The 15,725-nt window shown below is 33.3% G+C and overlaps 1 protein-coding gene across 1 annotated transcript; it reads right to left on the reverse strand.

Moving 5' to 3' along the window:
- Positions 1 to 325: 325 nt before the first annotated feature.
- LOC150097784 (uncharacterized) lies at positions 326 to 14,099 on the reverse strand. The gene is made up of 4 exons (XM_090407727.1): positions 14,068 to 14,099; positions 9,632 to 9,858; positions 9,096 to 9,143; positions 326 to 581 (listed from the first exon to the last, which is right to left on the reverse strand). The coding sequence occupies exons 2-4, from the start codon at positions 9,844 to 9,846 to the stop codon at positions 473 to 475; spliced, it is 372 nt and encodes a 123-aa protein (XP_090263853.1). The 5' UTR covers positions 9,847 to 9,858; positions 14,068 to 14,099; the 3' UTR covers positions 326 to 472.
- Between the last annotated feature and the right edge of the window lie 1,626 nt (positions 14,100 to 15,725).

Genomic DNA, 15,725 nt, shown 5'->3' on the forward strand with positions numbered 1-15,725 from the left:
AAATAGACTGATAACATAAAAAAATGGACAAATTCCTCCCTTTCTCAACTGACATCCAGAACAAGAGACCGAGATGATTGGAGGAGGATAACAAAGAACGCCTACTAGCCATTAATGATCCATTTAGGACTGTGGGAGAGAAGAAGAAGAAGAATCAACTGGTCTCAGAGCTTTAGTTGCTTTAGCCTCTCTTGAAACACGAGTTTACGTGTTCTTTGAGGAAGATCCAAAAACGTTTGAAAACGTACAGAGTCCGAATTCAAAGAAGACCTACTTAACGAAGCTGAAAACTAGTGAGTGAAAGAAGAAAAAAAAACAGTTTTAAAAAGTTTGTGATAGGTATTTATTAAAATGATAGTCTTAGAAATACATCCATGCAAACAAGTTCAATCTTGAATAATTACAATCTTCAGTTTTTCTGTCTTATTCTCTACATAAAGTTTTTTTTTTTTTACTTTTGTTTGCTCAGCAGCTACCGAAAATCTGGGATAGGAATAACTGGAATTAGACGTTTTGGTCCTTCCTGCCAAGCTGTTCCTACTCTAACCAGTCCATATCCGGGTAAGACCTCAAGTCCCATTCTGAAATTAATTAATAATATTAGTATTATTATAACAATTAAAATTATTGCTTAAAATAGTATTATAAAAATTCATAATACGACATTAAAAATATATAAAACCCAAAACCTCTGGAGCTCAATCGATATCATGGAAACTCAAAACAAAACAAAAAACTCTTTCATATGAGGTTAAGTTAGCCAATCGCATAAGTGGAGGAAAGGTTCGTCCAGGAAACTGATTTTTTTTTCATCTTACAAAACAAGCAAAGAGGAACACAATTAAAACCACCCCTAAACACAAATATACTCACAGCCTTAGTTACCCTAGTCATAATTCCATGCTGAAGCGCCTATTGTTGTCATGGAAACATCGAACATTTTTTAGCTCTATTTTTTTTTAATCTAAATTTTTTGAATGTATTCTCTCGACGTTCACCAGATAAGAAGCAATGCTCTACTCGGACATTGTATGGAAAAGACCAACAAAATTCTTCCTGCCATATACGGGACGAGATTTCATTTTTTTATTTTTTTGTTTTTTTTTTAAACGTCACATCCTTCGGCAAGTGAAGGATGTGGCGTTACTGCTCATCTTCAGAGATCTTAGTGAAATGGAGTTGAGTTAATAATAAGCTATATTATGTGCATATTTTTAGTTCCTTTTATTTTTCACTAAATTACAGTAAAGCCGTTTGGAAGACTCATTTTACAACTAAATTCACTGTAATAGCTTTAAAACCACAGAAACAAACTGTTCCATTCAGTTGTATCAGAGCTTTCTTAACAGAAATATCTCCCAATCATGTTATTGCCTTCGTCATTCTTCTTCTCTTACACATTTCCTTCAATTAATACTCTGCCTTTGTGCATTAAATCTAATAGTATGGATACTAATAGTATGGCCCAAAGGCTTATTTTTGCTCCGGTCATAATTTTTTCCGAGAAAAAATTATGACCGGATTACTCAGAATTTACACTTCTATCCATAGCAGTAGTTTGACCTTGAATATGTCAAGGGGAATGGATTCGATATATACCAGTTTTGTTATTTTAAAATGGCAACTTTCACATTAATTTAAATAGACAAAACAGTAAGGACTAACAAAGGTGACAACTATTATGGTTATAGAAGAGATTGATGCTATTTTAAAATATTTCTAATTGAATGTTGTGTCAAAACGTTATGCCTGTTTACGCATTCGCCTGCGCGTGTTTGGCTAATGAAGTCTGGGATGTATTCAGAAAAGTTGATACTTGAGTTGATATTTAGATGTTCACGATCGAATGCCATTTCCAAAGACTCGCAGATTGTACTCTCCGATGTCTCATTTGCGAAGCGACTTGTGGGTCAGCTGATCGTTCTTATGGTATCTTGAACGTGTTCTTCACTGCGTTGTTCAATTGATTTTCTGTCTGTCCATAGTAAGATGACAGCAATCCCACTATAGCCGATAAACACCCGAAATATTGAAGTGGGCTCTGTCGAGGTTTTGTGGAGCGGAGTATTGATCTCATCTTGAGAAAGGGGGTAAATACTACTTTGATTTTATATTCTTTAAGTATTTTTTCCAGTTTTATGGAAACAGAGCTTATATAGTGAAGCGTGATGGATCCTCTGTTTTCTTCTTCATTAGAAATTTCTTTGGTCTCGTGTCGTTTGACTAGTCTGGAGATGGTGTGGTCATTACAGTCATTTTTAAAGAAAGTGTTTCTTAAATGTTGAAATTCTTTGCTTAGTTCATCCTTCTTAGTGATGAGTCGCGAGGCGCTTCCTCCCAGTGCGGAAATAATATCTAGACTGTCATTTATTTATTATTTATCATTATTCATATGGAATAATGAATAATTGCCTATTATTCTCATCCAGCAAAATTATGGTTAGTTAATTGTTTAATGTTCTATATTTTGAAATATAATATTATTAATAATAACATTATGCAACAAAGTTACGTTTTGACTAATAAAATTATGTTTTGATTATTTATTACGAAAGAAAAATTAAGGATTATGTTTATCGAACTAATTTTTGACGTGTAGCAACTTGCAACTCTGAGGAAAACGATCTCACAGACTCGGCTGTATAGACGCTATTCCAGACATATACATAACTGTACATCGCGCGCGATAAGATCACGTGATGCAAGCGATTTGCAACCGGCAGTGAGGTTCGGGATATTTTCATCATCTAGTTAAAGAACTTGTCATCTCTTTATTCTACGCAAGAGCGAATGCTGGTCTTGAAATTCACGCTTACTCTTGTTATCATTCGGGGAGTGAGAGGTGTGATTGAAGCCTGATTAGCGGAATAATGAATTACTGACCATTTAAAACTATATATTTAGAAATTTATGTACATTTAATCACACAAATACAACATTTATATTACAAATGATATTCTTTTTCAATTCAGCTACTTGAATACAAATTCCACCCTCCGGTTCTTCTTTATGAACTGGTCAATAACATCGTCATAAAAAGTTGGTTGTAACTTAATTTTCCCAAGCAACATCCATGAGTGCTTGTTAGCTTATTTTTTGTAATACTCATATTTTGAATTTCACAATTTGATAATTGACAAATTAATTGGGCCATTGTGTTCAGATTTTCTCCAGGAATCTGAGAAAGACGAAGAAACAGTAGAGAAATTATAGAGATGATAAATCAGGATGATATTTGGACTGCAGGATTTTGAGCATGAAAAATAATTAAGGAAATGTGGGCTTTAGACATTCAAGATAGTAAAGGAATTTTATGGGATTGGGATAAATGAAATCCTTTAGTATAATGGTTAGAAGGAGAGAAACAATGAGTTATTTCAGATAATTGAACACATGGTAGGTTTTATTTCCAGAGCATCTCTGATCTCATCACAATGATGATGGTTTTCACTTTACTCGTAATCTTACAGACGGCAGCTGAGGTTTCCTTGACAGTAACCCTTCAGCTTTATTACTAAGTACTCCTCTGACTTTTCAAAAGTATACTCTGTCTCTCTCTCTCTAACTTTGTTTGTCTCAAAGGTAGCATCTGTGCATGTGTTCGATATATCCATGACAAAAAGTTCTGAACTTAGAATTTCCACTTCTATAGATTATTTTTATCTAAATTTCATTGCATTTGCGTGAAATTCGTTTCTGAGACGACTTACAAAAAAGTAATGCATTAAAATATTGACACGAGATAGATTATTAGTAATCTAAATAACTAAATATTTCGATCCGAAACTTACAGATCAGCTTCAATGTAACTGATCAAAAGGGTAAAATAACAACAATGGATTTCGAAAAAAGATACGACTCCAGTGCTAAAGCATAGGACACTAGATATAAAGGCGATGCAAATATACTACTGCAAAACAAGTTATTTTTCACAATAAGGATCAAACTGCTCCAAGTTTTTGGTAACGAAACAGAGATTCTGTTTAAGAAGTTAGGGCAATGTAATACTGTCTAAAAGTTTCAGAAGTTGTCCATGTAAAAGACTGGTCATCGATGTGAAAATTTTACTGTCGGTATCGACTTCGTGCTAAGCAAGACCTGTTTGAAATTTTTATGTAAGATATACGATTGATGTTCTTGCTGCCTCTTCTCAATCAAACTTCCTGGTTATCCAAAGTATGAAAAACGAGAGTCACAAAGAACTTGTGAAGCATTTGGGATAGAATCAGGAGACTGTTTATCCTTAGATGGCAATATTTCATTGGCTGGAAATAAAGTAAGCACTAAGTCATATGTTTCGGAATTTGTGAACTAACTGGAAATTGGTTCCGAGACTCCAGCAGTATATGGATCTATGGGAATCTTTGTATAGGGTAGGAGTTCTGAAGAACATACGTATTTGTATTGATGATACGTAGGATCTTCTTTGGGTTAAAGATGCGTATTAAAAATAAACATCTCAGCAACTTGGTCTTAAAAGACAAGAAAGTAAACTTGGCTTCACCGCGCGTGTATCTTCAACTGATCGCATAAGATGGAATAAAGCCTTGTATAGAAGAATACTTGTTATCATGATGCATCGAAGAACTGACCAAAGCTACTCATTTACATTGTTCCTTCAACAGGAACGAGGGACTATTCTTGAATGTGGTCTAAAGGTCTTCAATACGATATCTTGACACATGATTTCAATTTTTTAAAAATAATCTAAAAACGTCTACGAGAGTACAGATGTACACCCTTTTGTGCAAGGGTGTATCATGTGTACTCCGCCTGGCACCTCATTTTAATTCTTATTGTTGTTTATTATAGTGTTAACCTTATAAATGAGTCAACCATCGGATAGTAAAATTATTAATAGGTTTGGTCTAGCGCAACATTAACGACTAATAAATCCCAGTTATTTGTGCTAAGGTTAGCACAAAATGTGCAACTGTAATTTTAATATAAAAAGTTTCAAAACTATTGACATAAATGATGATATCTGTTTGAGTATAAAACTGTAAATTATACTCATCAAGCAGCAGTCGTAGCCGAGTGGTTAAAACGAGGGACTAGAAATCCGTTGGGGTCTCTCCGCACAGGTTTTGTAATGTTTGACATCAGAAATCGATATTATTATTATGCATAAAGCTATTAAAACGTAACTGCAACAATAAACGAAATTGCTTTCACTATCGTTTACTGATATTGTTCATAAATTATAATACTTCTATTTATTTATTTAAATTTATAAACATTTCTCATAATCATTATTGTAGAGGATTTTTTTTATTTAAATTAAAATTTAGTATGTTTACTACTCTCTTGTAGTATGCTGCCATCTATGAAGCAGTAGATAAACTATGTTTTTCTTGGTATTAGTTTACAACAATACATGTTTATGTCGATATGAACAATTTTGCCAATTCAGCAGGAGAAAATTTTATTTTTAATGAATCGTACAAGAATTAATAGCAGTTTTATGGAAAAAAAAAAAAAAAAAGGGGGGGGGGAGCGAGAACAAACGTCAGTAGCGTGAAACTTTTTTCTTGCAAAAAAAAAAAAAAATCTTCTTTTGGTCCCAAAATTCCGCGATTAAAATTGTCCTTTTGATAGCTTTTTTGTCTGTTTATTTTTTATGTGTTAACTGAATTAAAGTTATTTATTTATTTTATTTTATTTACTTATTTTTATTTATTAAGTTAATTAATTAATTTTACAAAGCAATCCGATATGACATAAGGGTGCGATTTTGCGTGTAACATAACGTGAAATGCCATAATTTTATACTTACATTAATTCATTTGATTAACAGTTTGAAATTTGACATAGATTGAGTCCATTAGTGTTCGAAAGAGATTTCGAAGCGACACTCTACTAGGTAGGTGGTCATAATGTTTTATTTCATGAACGTAGATTAACTTTCGCTATTCAATATAGATATTGGTTAAATAGAATAGTAAAAAGAAAGAAAAAAAAAATGCTGGTGATGTCATCAAGTACAAAAGGTATTTCAGATAAATCCGGGCTAATCTAATTTAGCTGTTAAGTGCCATTATTTTATGTAAATATGCCTCACAATCTAATACTCCAAGTTCATTTTAACTTATTTGTAGTTAACAAGATGACTAACCAGATGTCTAATATCAAAACGAGTCCACTATCTAACAACAGAAAACATCGAAATAAAACTTAAAGCTAAGATCACGTATTACTAGTACAAAGCCCCGAAGCAACTGGCCATCCCTAATATCCTAAAATGAATATCAATCCTCAGTATACTGGTAGAATATTTTAATCGACGAGTATCTTGACGATTGAAAATACCTGTTTATGTCTATGTATACCCTCCATAAATAGAAAAATTCCATCAGTTGAAATTCTGTATGACCCTTTTTGTAAGTCTCAATCATATCACCCCTCTTTCTCCTGTTTGCTAGTGTCTGCAGTCTACAAATTCTAAACCTGTCTTCATAATCAGTATTCCACAATCCTGATATCATTTTTAACACCCTCTTTTGTACTCTCTCCAATATATCAGAATCACAATATAACATAATATAATATATAATATAATATAACCCCGATTATAAAATTCAAGAGGTGTTTGAACATTCTGAGTAATCCAGTGCCTCCTACTATATACAGGGTGTTCGGGATAAATTTGACATATTTATAATTAATTATATTTTTCCGTAAGTTACATGTATTAACATACACTTCTCTTCATTTAAAGGGTAGGCAATGGTAGGCCGTATGTATGGCAGCAGGATTCGGCCCCTTGCCACACCTCTGGGAAAAGTCAAAAATGGTTGTCTGAAAATTTCTACGACTTCACTAGTCCAAATGTTTGGCCTCCAAACTCCCCAGACCTTAACCCCATGGATTATTTTGTATGGGGCGCAGTTGAAAAAGACACCAATCGCACTTCCAGTAATACAAAAGCCCAGTTAATGGATAAAATTAAAACAGTTTTTGCGGCCCTTCCCAGGGAGACTGTAGCATCAGCTTGTTCGAAGTTCCGAAGCAGAATTGAAGCTGTGATCGATGCTAATGGTGGTTATTTTGAGTAAATCTTGTTGATAGTATTGTAATTAACTCTGCCTGTAATGTTTTTTTGTCAATTCATTAAATTTAATAGATACAAAGAAGATTTTCTTTTTCCTTACGAAACTGTCAAATTTATCCCGAACACCCTGTATATATATATATATATTAATAAAAATCTCATCCAGAGATTTTTATTAATAAGATCAAGCACTTTTTATCTACTCGTATATGAGACATATATGACTTCTGAATTACTCCAACCTTGGTATTTCTCCCAGGTCTGGCTCCCACTGACGAGGCCTCAATAAAGGTCGAAACCAGTCCGGACAGTGGCCCTTCCCATTATGCATTGCATTATACACACTAAAAAGGAGGGGGTACTTTGCATTATGGGATACATACTAAGGCAAGTGGTTTTGCTCACTTGGGAAAAGGATTAATTTTTTTTTAAATTTTATATATATATATAAAACCAAGTATAAAATTTCTTGATACCAAGAAATTTTATACTTGGTTTTATATATATATATAAAATATACATTATATATATATATATAAGATTTAGTTTATATTTAGTTTATATAATTTATAAGATTTAGAAGGCATTATGTAAAAGCATTCTAAGATATGCAGTTGCATCATGTGCATTCTGTGTAGACCATAAACTTAACAGACTACAATCGTTGCAAAATAAAATGATAAAACTGATATTCTTGGATCAAAGTGAAGAGCCCACGGGCAGCAAGGACAGAACACGAAGTATTTAAGACAAAACACTTAATCCAGTACACAGTCATGCTAAAATATTACAGTCCAACCTACAGAGTAACCAGAACAAAATATCAAATAACAAGACCACAGCCAACAAACCACATAACATATAAGTACAACAATCCCTACGAAAAAGCCACCTGGAGCTTCTACATACCTGACATGATAAACAAACTGCCATTCGATGAGAGAAACCTAGGACATACAGAGAGCTGAAGGAGGTGCTATATAAATATTATAACGAGACTGAAAATTAGATGGAAATCACAACACACACACACACGTATAATTATTCCTTTCAAACACCAATAAAAGGACACACGCCATATCCAACCCCTTTCCCTTCTTAAACTGTGTCCACCTGGCTCGCGATGGGTACTGAAACAAAACCACGAAACTATCGCCATCTGTTATCTTCCTGAGATAAGCTCAGCACAAGCTTCGAGGAAGACGGCAGAAATGTCACCCGAACAAACAAACAATCTAGATTAATAATAGTTTTCTGTTTAAAAATAAAAATAAAAATGGGAGGGAAGAGTTTAATCACCCATTGCAATAAATCTTGTTTATGGCCATAAGACTTTTGCTAAGTGGCAATTCTTGTTCTGAAGTATAAAACTACTCCAAAATAAAATTTTAAAAAAATTAGGAATCTTAAGATTGCTATACCTTAATTATTTACTAAATATTGAATAATTAACTTTGTTTTTTTTTTAAATAAATTTTAAAAAAATCAGCTAACGCCTTTTTTATTATTCCCGTATAGGGAGTAGGCGAGGCCGTTTCAGCCCTATCTACTTTTTGGAGGTTGAGTGGGCAGTTCAATCTCCACTGGTACCCAATCAGAGATAGCTGGCCCAAGGCTATCACTAATTAAGCGGTACACAATGGAGAGAGTGACGCCATCTCGTGGTCCCTAACATAATATATTTAATGTCTGAAATAATGTGGGTTCTATGGTCGATTTTCTTGAGTTTATGGGATGAAAAACACGAGTTTCCGGGAGAAAAAAACTCGCTTGCCCTTGCCAGTGATCGACTAACTCGGAAACCGGTCGAAAAAAGGCTTAGAAAAATTTCTTCTAATCGCCGACTAGATTCGCAACAAAGTCTTCCTTCGTGCAGTCAAGCGCTGTGGTGTGCTAACGCCACTGCGCTTTTTAATAAATTAAACTTTAGTAAATATTTTCAAATAGCTTTATGAATATTTTAGTTTTTAATAGTATATTATTTATTATATTATTTTATAACAATTATTGACATTTATTTGGAAAAAAAAAAAACCAGACTTACTGAGATTTTCCGTTTTCTTTTCTGGTGAGTCCAAACTGGAAAATATGTCTAAATAAAGAATGATGCAAAATTTCAGTGAATATGGCTATGTATTAATATAAAAAACTGACTTATTTTATTAATTAAAAACTCCTCATTTTTGTATTCATATTTAGCTACCTAAATAATTAAAGTGAGATAATATAATAAAATAGAATAAATAGAATAATATAATGAAATAAAAAAGATAATATAATAATAAAATAATGTAAGACAATAAAAAAGCTAGTATTTAATAATTTGCATTTAGTTTAATAATTTAATACGAGATGGCGCTATGAAGAACTTAACTGGAATTCATCTTAACATGAAAAACATCTAGTGCCACTTAATATTGAAAATAACAATCGAATTTCCTTGTAAGGCATGACTAATACGATTAGCTAATTCAACTTCCTGTTCTCCAAGGTCAGTTTTCATAAAGATTGAAAACAGAAACAGGAAGTGGTGAAAATTGACGCATTTTTATTTCTTACCCGAACAAGTTCGATACTTACGGTATGTCGATAGCCACAGCATAGGGTTTAGTTCTGATCCCTACAGGAGAAAAGTCGTCGTCATCGTCATCATTATTGCGACCTCGTGCCCTCTTCACTGGAGGGCGCTCATCGGAAACTTCAGGATCTGCTCCTGGCTCAACTTCTGCAGGTTTTCCTGAAGCTTCCAGAAACAGCACCATCAAACAACCGAGCAAAATTAAACACGTTTTCATGGCTGAGTTGGGCTGAAATTATGAGAAGTATTCATCAGGATGCATGCAAATTATTGATTTTTTAAGCTTCATACTGAGTTGAATTATTATCGGATATATATATTAACTCTCTTATGTAACCTTAATATAACATGTAGAAAAATACAATTCTAAGTATAATTAAGCCTAGCATTTGGCCTAAATAAGCCTATCACTAAGCCTGAAATAGAATCTAAAGTTCCATGGTCATTCGCATTTTATGGTTTAAAAGAAATTGGACGAATATTATGATAGATGGTTCATTTAAGCAGTGTTTGCGTAAATATCTTTAGGAAAATGAAGCAGAAAGAGATGGTCTGCTTGACATGGAAAAATGCGCACTAACTGTATATTATTCATATTATTGTTTAAAACTACTGTACTGATGATGTCCTAAGATACTTAGGATGAAATATTTACAATTAAATAATTTTCACTGTGGTTAATACGTGTGTTTCTTTTAATTATGATCGCACCACAGGTTTCGTTATTTAAAAAAGTGTGTATATATATTTCGAAAGTTGCAGAACCCCGATTTCAAGCCACGAGCCGCCGCTGGTCGTGAGTGGTTTTGATAATCTGGTAAACCTTCTCTGTAGAGAGAGGGAGATATATACCAAATAAGAAACGTTTTCGGACCTCTTAACGTCTCCAATATTCACGGTGGGGGGGGGGGGGTCTCGCACTAGGAGACCAAACTCTTCTATTCACTAAGAAAATTCGCAAGTGTAAGCCTACTGTGTTACCTGTTCTCAGCCTACTGTTGCATGTTCTCTAGCCAACAAGCTGTGGGATTGAAACCCCTCAGGCTGTTGGTTGGAGAGCGGGTTGTCATGTAGCTTTTAAGATAGTTATCAGTTCCTGCATATGTGTTCGGGAAATATCATCTTGTTTTGAAATTTTTTCATAGAAAGTGTGTCTCCGAGCCTTCAAGGAAATTCTGTTCTTGTATTGAATATGATTGATGCCGAGAAGTAACCACCTACGCATTAATAATCCAGCTTCCTTCTCCCCTTTATTCCTGATATGACCTCGCCATTTTACTGAAAACCTAATCAAGGCTGAAGTAAAACATCCTACTGTACGGGCGTTTGAGACAGGATGGATATACGCAGTGCTTTCTTATATAAAAGTAGCGCCAGTACTCATTCTTTGCCAGCAGGAAAAAAAATTGAAAATTAAAAGAAAACTAAAAACAATATTTAGTGATGTTTTACTTCATAGTGTGATGTTTTTTAATAAGGGTAACAAATTAAGTATTTAATAATAAGGATTTATTAAGTATTAATTGTTATAGGAGTATATAATAAATGAGCGAAATATATTATAAAAATTCCACATTTTACGCTTTCTGCACAAGATGTCAATTTTTTCCCCTTTCTATTTGTAGCTATTGCTAAATGACCTTTCCTAAGCAGCCAAGAATCAATATTTGCTAGATACAATTCGTGCGAGACAGGGCCTGTGTTAAAGTTTTAGAAAGCAGATATCTTAAGAACACAGCGAAAAAATGGAAATATAGGTTAAATAATGTTTACAGATAATTATAGTATAAAGAATTTTATGATATTCTTACAACCACGTTCTTGACTTTTTTTTGTGTGTGTAACTCCCACCTGAGAGAATTCGCATGACCCTATTCGCATATACTAAATAAAGGATATACATTGGAACTTTTTTCCCACTTGGTTAGACTATAATATATTTAGTTTAATCCTTTATCCAAGTGTAAGCAAACAAAGCTTACGCCTGGAGCATCTTCAGGACTGAGGGAACTCGTGGCAAAGGTGGACCAAGCGCTCATCACTCCTTGTCTTAATATCTCTCATAATGCAAAGCACATCTCCTTGCGGACATGTATCATGCTATGCATTAAGGGAAGGGTCGCTATCAGACCGGTTTCGATCTTTATTGAGGTCTCGTCAGTGGGAGCCAGAACCAGAGGTGGTGATACCAAGGTGGAAGCAATGGAGAAGTCATATTTATCTACAGTCCTGAAGATACTTCAGGCGCAAACTTTGTTTGCTTATACTTGGATGAAGGATTAAACTAAATTTATTGTAGTCTAACCAAGTTGGAAAAAACTTCCAACATCTTTCTCTAAATCCAGAGTAATTTAATAATAAGGTGAGACACCTTTTGGCAACTCGTATAAATAAATATGACTTCTTCATTGCTTCCACCTTAGTATTACCACGGTGAGGAGGTATGATTGAATCAATCGACCGTGCGATGCAGTGATTGATTCATTCAATCCAATACCCTTGGAGGGTAATGGATGGCAATGCTGTAGCCAATGAAGGTTTGACTGAGGCTCGGCTATTGCTGTTACCCTCCTGCCATGATCAGAGCTTTAATAGCTCAATAACACCTTATCCCTATACTGTCCTCTACAGATAACGGGGAAGATGAAAAGCATTCTTGCTTCGCCCCTTTAAGCCAGTCCTTCTAAGGACTTAGTATCACCACCTCTGGGTCTGGGTCCCACTGACAAGACCTCAATAAAGATCGAAACCGACCCTTCCCTTAATGCATAGCGTTTTACATGTCCGCAAGGAGATGTGCTTTGCATTATGGGAGATACTAAGACAAGGAGTGATGAGAGCTTAGTCCACCTTTACCACGAGTTGCCTCAGTCCTGAAGCTACTTCAGGCGCAGACTTTGTTTGCTTACACTTGGATAAAGGATTAAACTAGTTTTATTAAAAGATATACATATTTAAATGCTCACTATTTCATTTTAATAATTTCATCTTTAAGAAAATAAAATCATTTTAACTAAAATATTTTCATTGAATATCCTAGAATAATATTAATGATGTTCGATACATTTATTTATTTTTGAAGTCAAAGAGATTTCACATGGCGAAAAACACTGCAACTACGAAATTCATTTGACTCATTTAATACGTAGAAGTCCTCTTTTGGTCTTGACAAATTGTAAAATACTTTCCGGTACGATTCCTCTTTGGTACAGTTGGAGGGACCTACGCTTCTGTTAAAAAAACATGAATTGAATGCTATGAAAGATGTAAGTTTTTATCTTACTCAACCAAGATTGGTAATTTAGTCTAAAACGAATAAGAAAGATTTTTTTTTCGCATAAACAGACGAATCTGTCAAAATAATATCCACGATCTTTCATTTCATTATTTTAGTCTTTAAAATCATGACTTCATGATGATTTTAAAGAGCTGAATCTATGTTTCCGATGAATAGATTATGGCGAAAGCATTTTTGGGATTACAATGTACCCACTCGTTAGGTACAAAATGAATGCTCTTCAACCATACAACATTCAGCACAGCAGTATTTCTAAACTCAATGAAGCGATGCTTCCTCATTTAGAAACATTCACGACGTACTTTAATCTTAATCTTAAGATTAAGATTAAAGTTTTTTTAATCTTAAAATTTTTAATTTTTAATCTTAAAACTTCTCAAATCGCGATGTTTTTAACATACAAATCATAACCATCATTGCAGTTAAAAAAACGAAATTGGAGTTAAAAACAAAGTTATGTTTAAAGTAGCAAATGCAATACCGCTTGATCCTGTTTTTCTTCTTAGAAATATATTTGTTCAAACTATGAGCCATGAACACACGCAGCTACAGCCACAGAAAATACCAGGAGGCATAGGGCTGGTCATCTTATCCTCGGGATGGGTATGATTTACAAGGGCTTTAGATAGCTCTGTAACAGGCCAGTAGGCCTAACACGTAGAAGGAAGGAAGAAGGAGAAACCGTGAGCCAATTTGAACCATTTAAACTACAAAGTGGCGTACAAATTGTTCAAATTTGAGACGCGAATTAGTTTTATGTAATTCAAGTCACGATGATAACCTACATCTACGCTGATAATTTTTTTTAATTCATAGACTCGTTCTTATTTTATGGTGTCGTGATAAAGTTAATCAAAAACACATTTGTTTAGAGCAGTACGAAAGAAAAATATCTAATAAAATATTATCGATTTATGACCACAAAACTAACGTAATAAAACTAACTAACACTGGGTTATTGTTCGTAAAGATTTGATACTATTAGTTACCTACTAGTTTCGTCGCGTAAACTAGTGGCTTCATCTGGATTTGTTAACTAGTAGTATCAAATCTTTTCGACCAATTTTGTTAGTTTTATTAAAATATTATCAACTTACATGAAAGCTTGCAATTCTTTGTATAATAAGTATATAGACTTACCACTGACCGATCTTTCCTTTGCTTTCTGTCAATTATGTGCTCAGTTTTTCCCAGGTAAATAAAATTAGTTTCTTTTAAAAAATATGAAAGCGCCCTCTAGAGTAAAATATTGTGTCAAGGTTATGAGAAGCCTTATGTACCTTCAGAAGAGTCCTGACGTATTTCTTGTTTTTTTAAGTTACCCTCAGGTGATAGTTTTGAGTGCTATTTTACAAGGAAAGTAGACTCTCTTTGGCTCTTTCTGCTATTGACGTCAAACTTGTTTTGAGGTAAGTCATCCATCAAGTGTCTTTGTCTCGACAGCATTGATTCGATTGTTTCAACAACAGTTGTATATATTAGACAAATACAATATGATAGTCGGTAGCAATTATTATTACTTAGACTTTTCTACCATTAATTTACGTATTGCATTTATAACAGTGTTCGATAGATGGCGCTAATGATCTAAGTAAATAGTTCCTACTGTTACATTTATGCAATTCAAATGATATATTTAATATGTATTAACAATCTCCAATTTTCTGAAAAAATTTTTTATTTTAAATAGAAATATAGTACAATTTTTATATATTATACAAATATTTGCAAACATATGTACATTTACATAAATTCATAACGTTTTTTTCTCTTTGAGAAGACACCAATTATCTTTCGATAGAAGAAAATAATATATTTTGGCAGTAAGCTAATACTTTGTGCCATCAATTCTTATGTGGCTCACCTTCTACTGGTTGGTAAATTAACTATTTAAGGACAGTGAAGCTGATCCTACAAAAAAAAAATATAATAATTATGTATGTATAAATTATAGTATGAAATGAATTTTCAAATAAAAAAATTAATCAGTATTTCTTCAGTAGAGGGGAACTTAATTATTAATACCCTCTAAAATTCGGGTAACGTTATATGAAATGCATGGGAATTATATGTTATTAAAACTTTATTTTCCTCTTTCCCTTCTGAACACGCACACACACACGAAAAAACATTTGTCCGTGTAGTCTTGTGGATTTCCCATCTAGTTTTGTGCGTCATAATTTGTCGCTAACAGGAAGGGAGCAATTCACACATCAGCCACGTGTACATATTATCCGCCTTCTTAATAAGAATGTAAGAAAATGTTTAAAATCCTTGGTACTCTTCTAAGAAAAAATATACTTTTAAGTTATTTCTGCGATTTATTTTCAACCAGTGAATCATCGCCTCAGTATTGCGCATGTCAGACTGATTGGATAATATCCAATCTTATTTTATTCTTAGAATGTTTCGATATGTAAAAGTGTTTTACTCCCGCATCATAAGGATTTTAGCCATCTAAAATCGAGAAAAATACATTTAATACATTAATAAAGATTATTATCTTTCTATATAAAATAAATAAATAAATAATGTGTGATTCCTCCGAATAAGTACCCTTACCTGGAGATAATTTTATTTTCTACATGAACCACTGCATACAGTACGTATATTATATGTAATTATAATTGGCATTTATATTTATATATATTTTTGCATCTCTATATACTGTATATTTACATATATATAATTCTGATATTACGAATAGATTATTATATTACAATCATTGAAAATTGATTCTGTTAATATAATTAAATAATGTTTAATTACACCTTCATATAAGTTTGTTTTGATAGTCA

The sequence above is a fragment of the Typopeltis vanoorti genome, chromosome 17 (assembly GCF_054136105.1).
Source record: "Typopeltis vanoorti isolate ZY-2024b chromosome 17, IOZ_Tvanoo_1.0, whole genome shotgun sequence".
NCBI classification, from domain to species: Eukaryota; Metazoa; Arthropoda; class Arachnida; order Uropygi; family Thelyphonidae; genus Typopeltis; species Typopeltis vanoorti.

What these genes read in the sequence shown, in the direction of transcription:
- LOC150097784 (XM_090407727.1), bottom strand. Translation starts at nt 9,846, where the DNA reads ATGAAAACGTGTTTAATTTTGCTCGGTTGTTTGATGGTGCTGTTTCTG. An exon ending in GCTGTGGCTATCGACATACC is followed by an intron (nt 9,144 to 9,631) that starts GTAAGTATCGAA and finishes TTCTTTATTTAG; the next exon opens with ACATATTTTCCAGTTTGGAC. An exon ending in AAAGAAAACGGAAAATCTCA is followed by an intron (nt 582 to 9,095) that starts GTAAGTCTGGTT and finishes AATTAATTTCAG; the next exon opens with AATGGGACTTGAGGTCTTAC.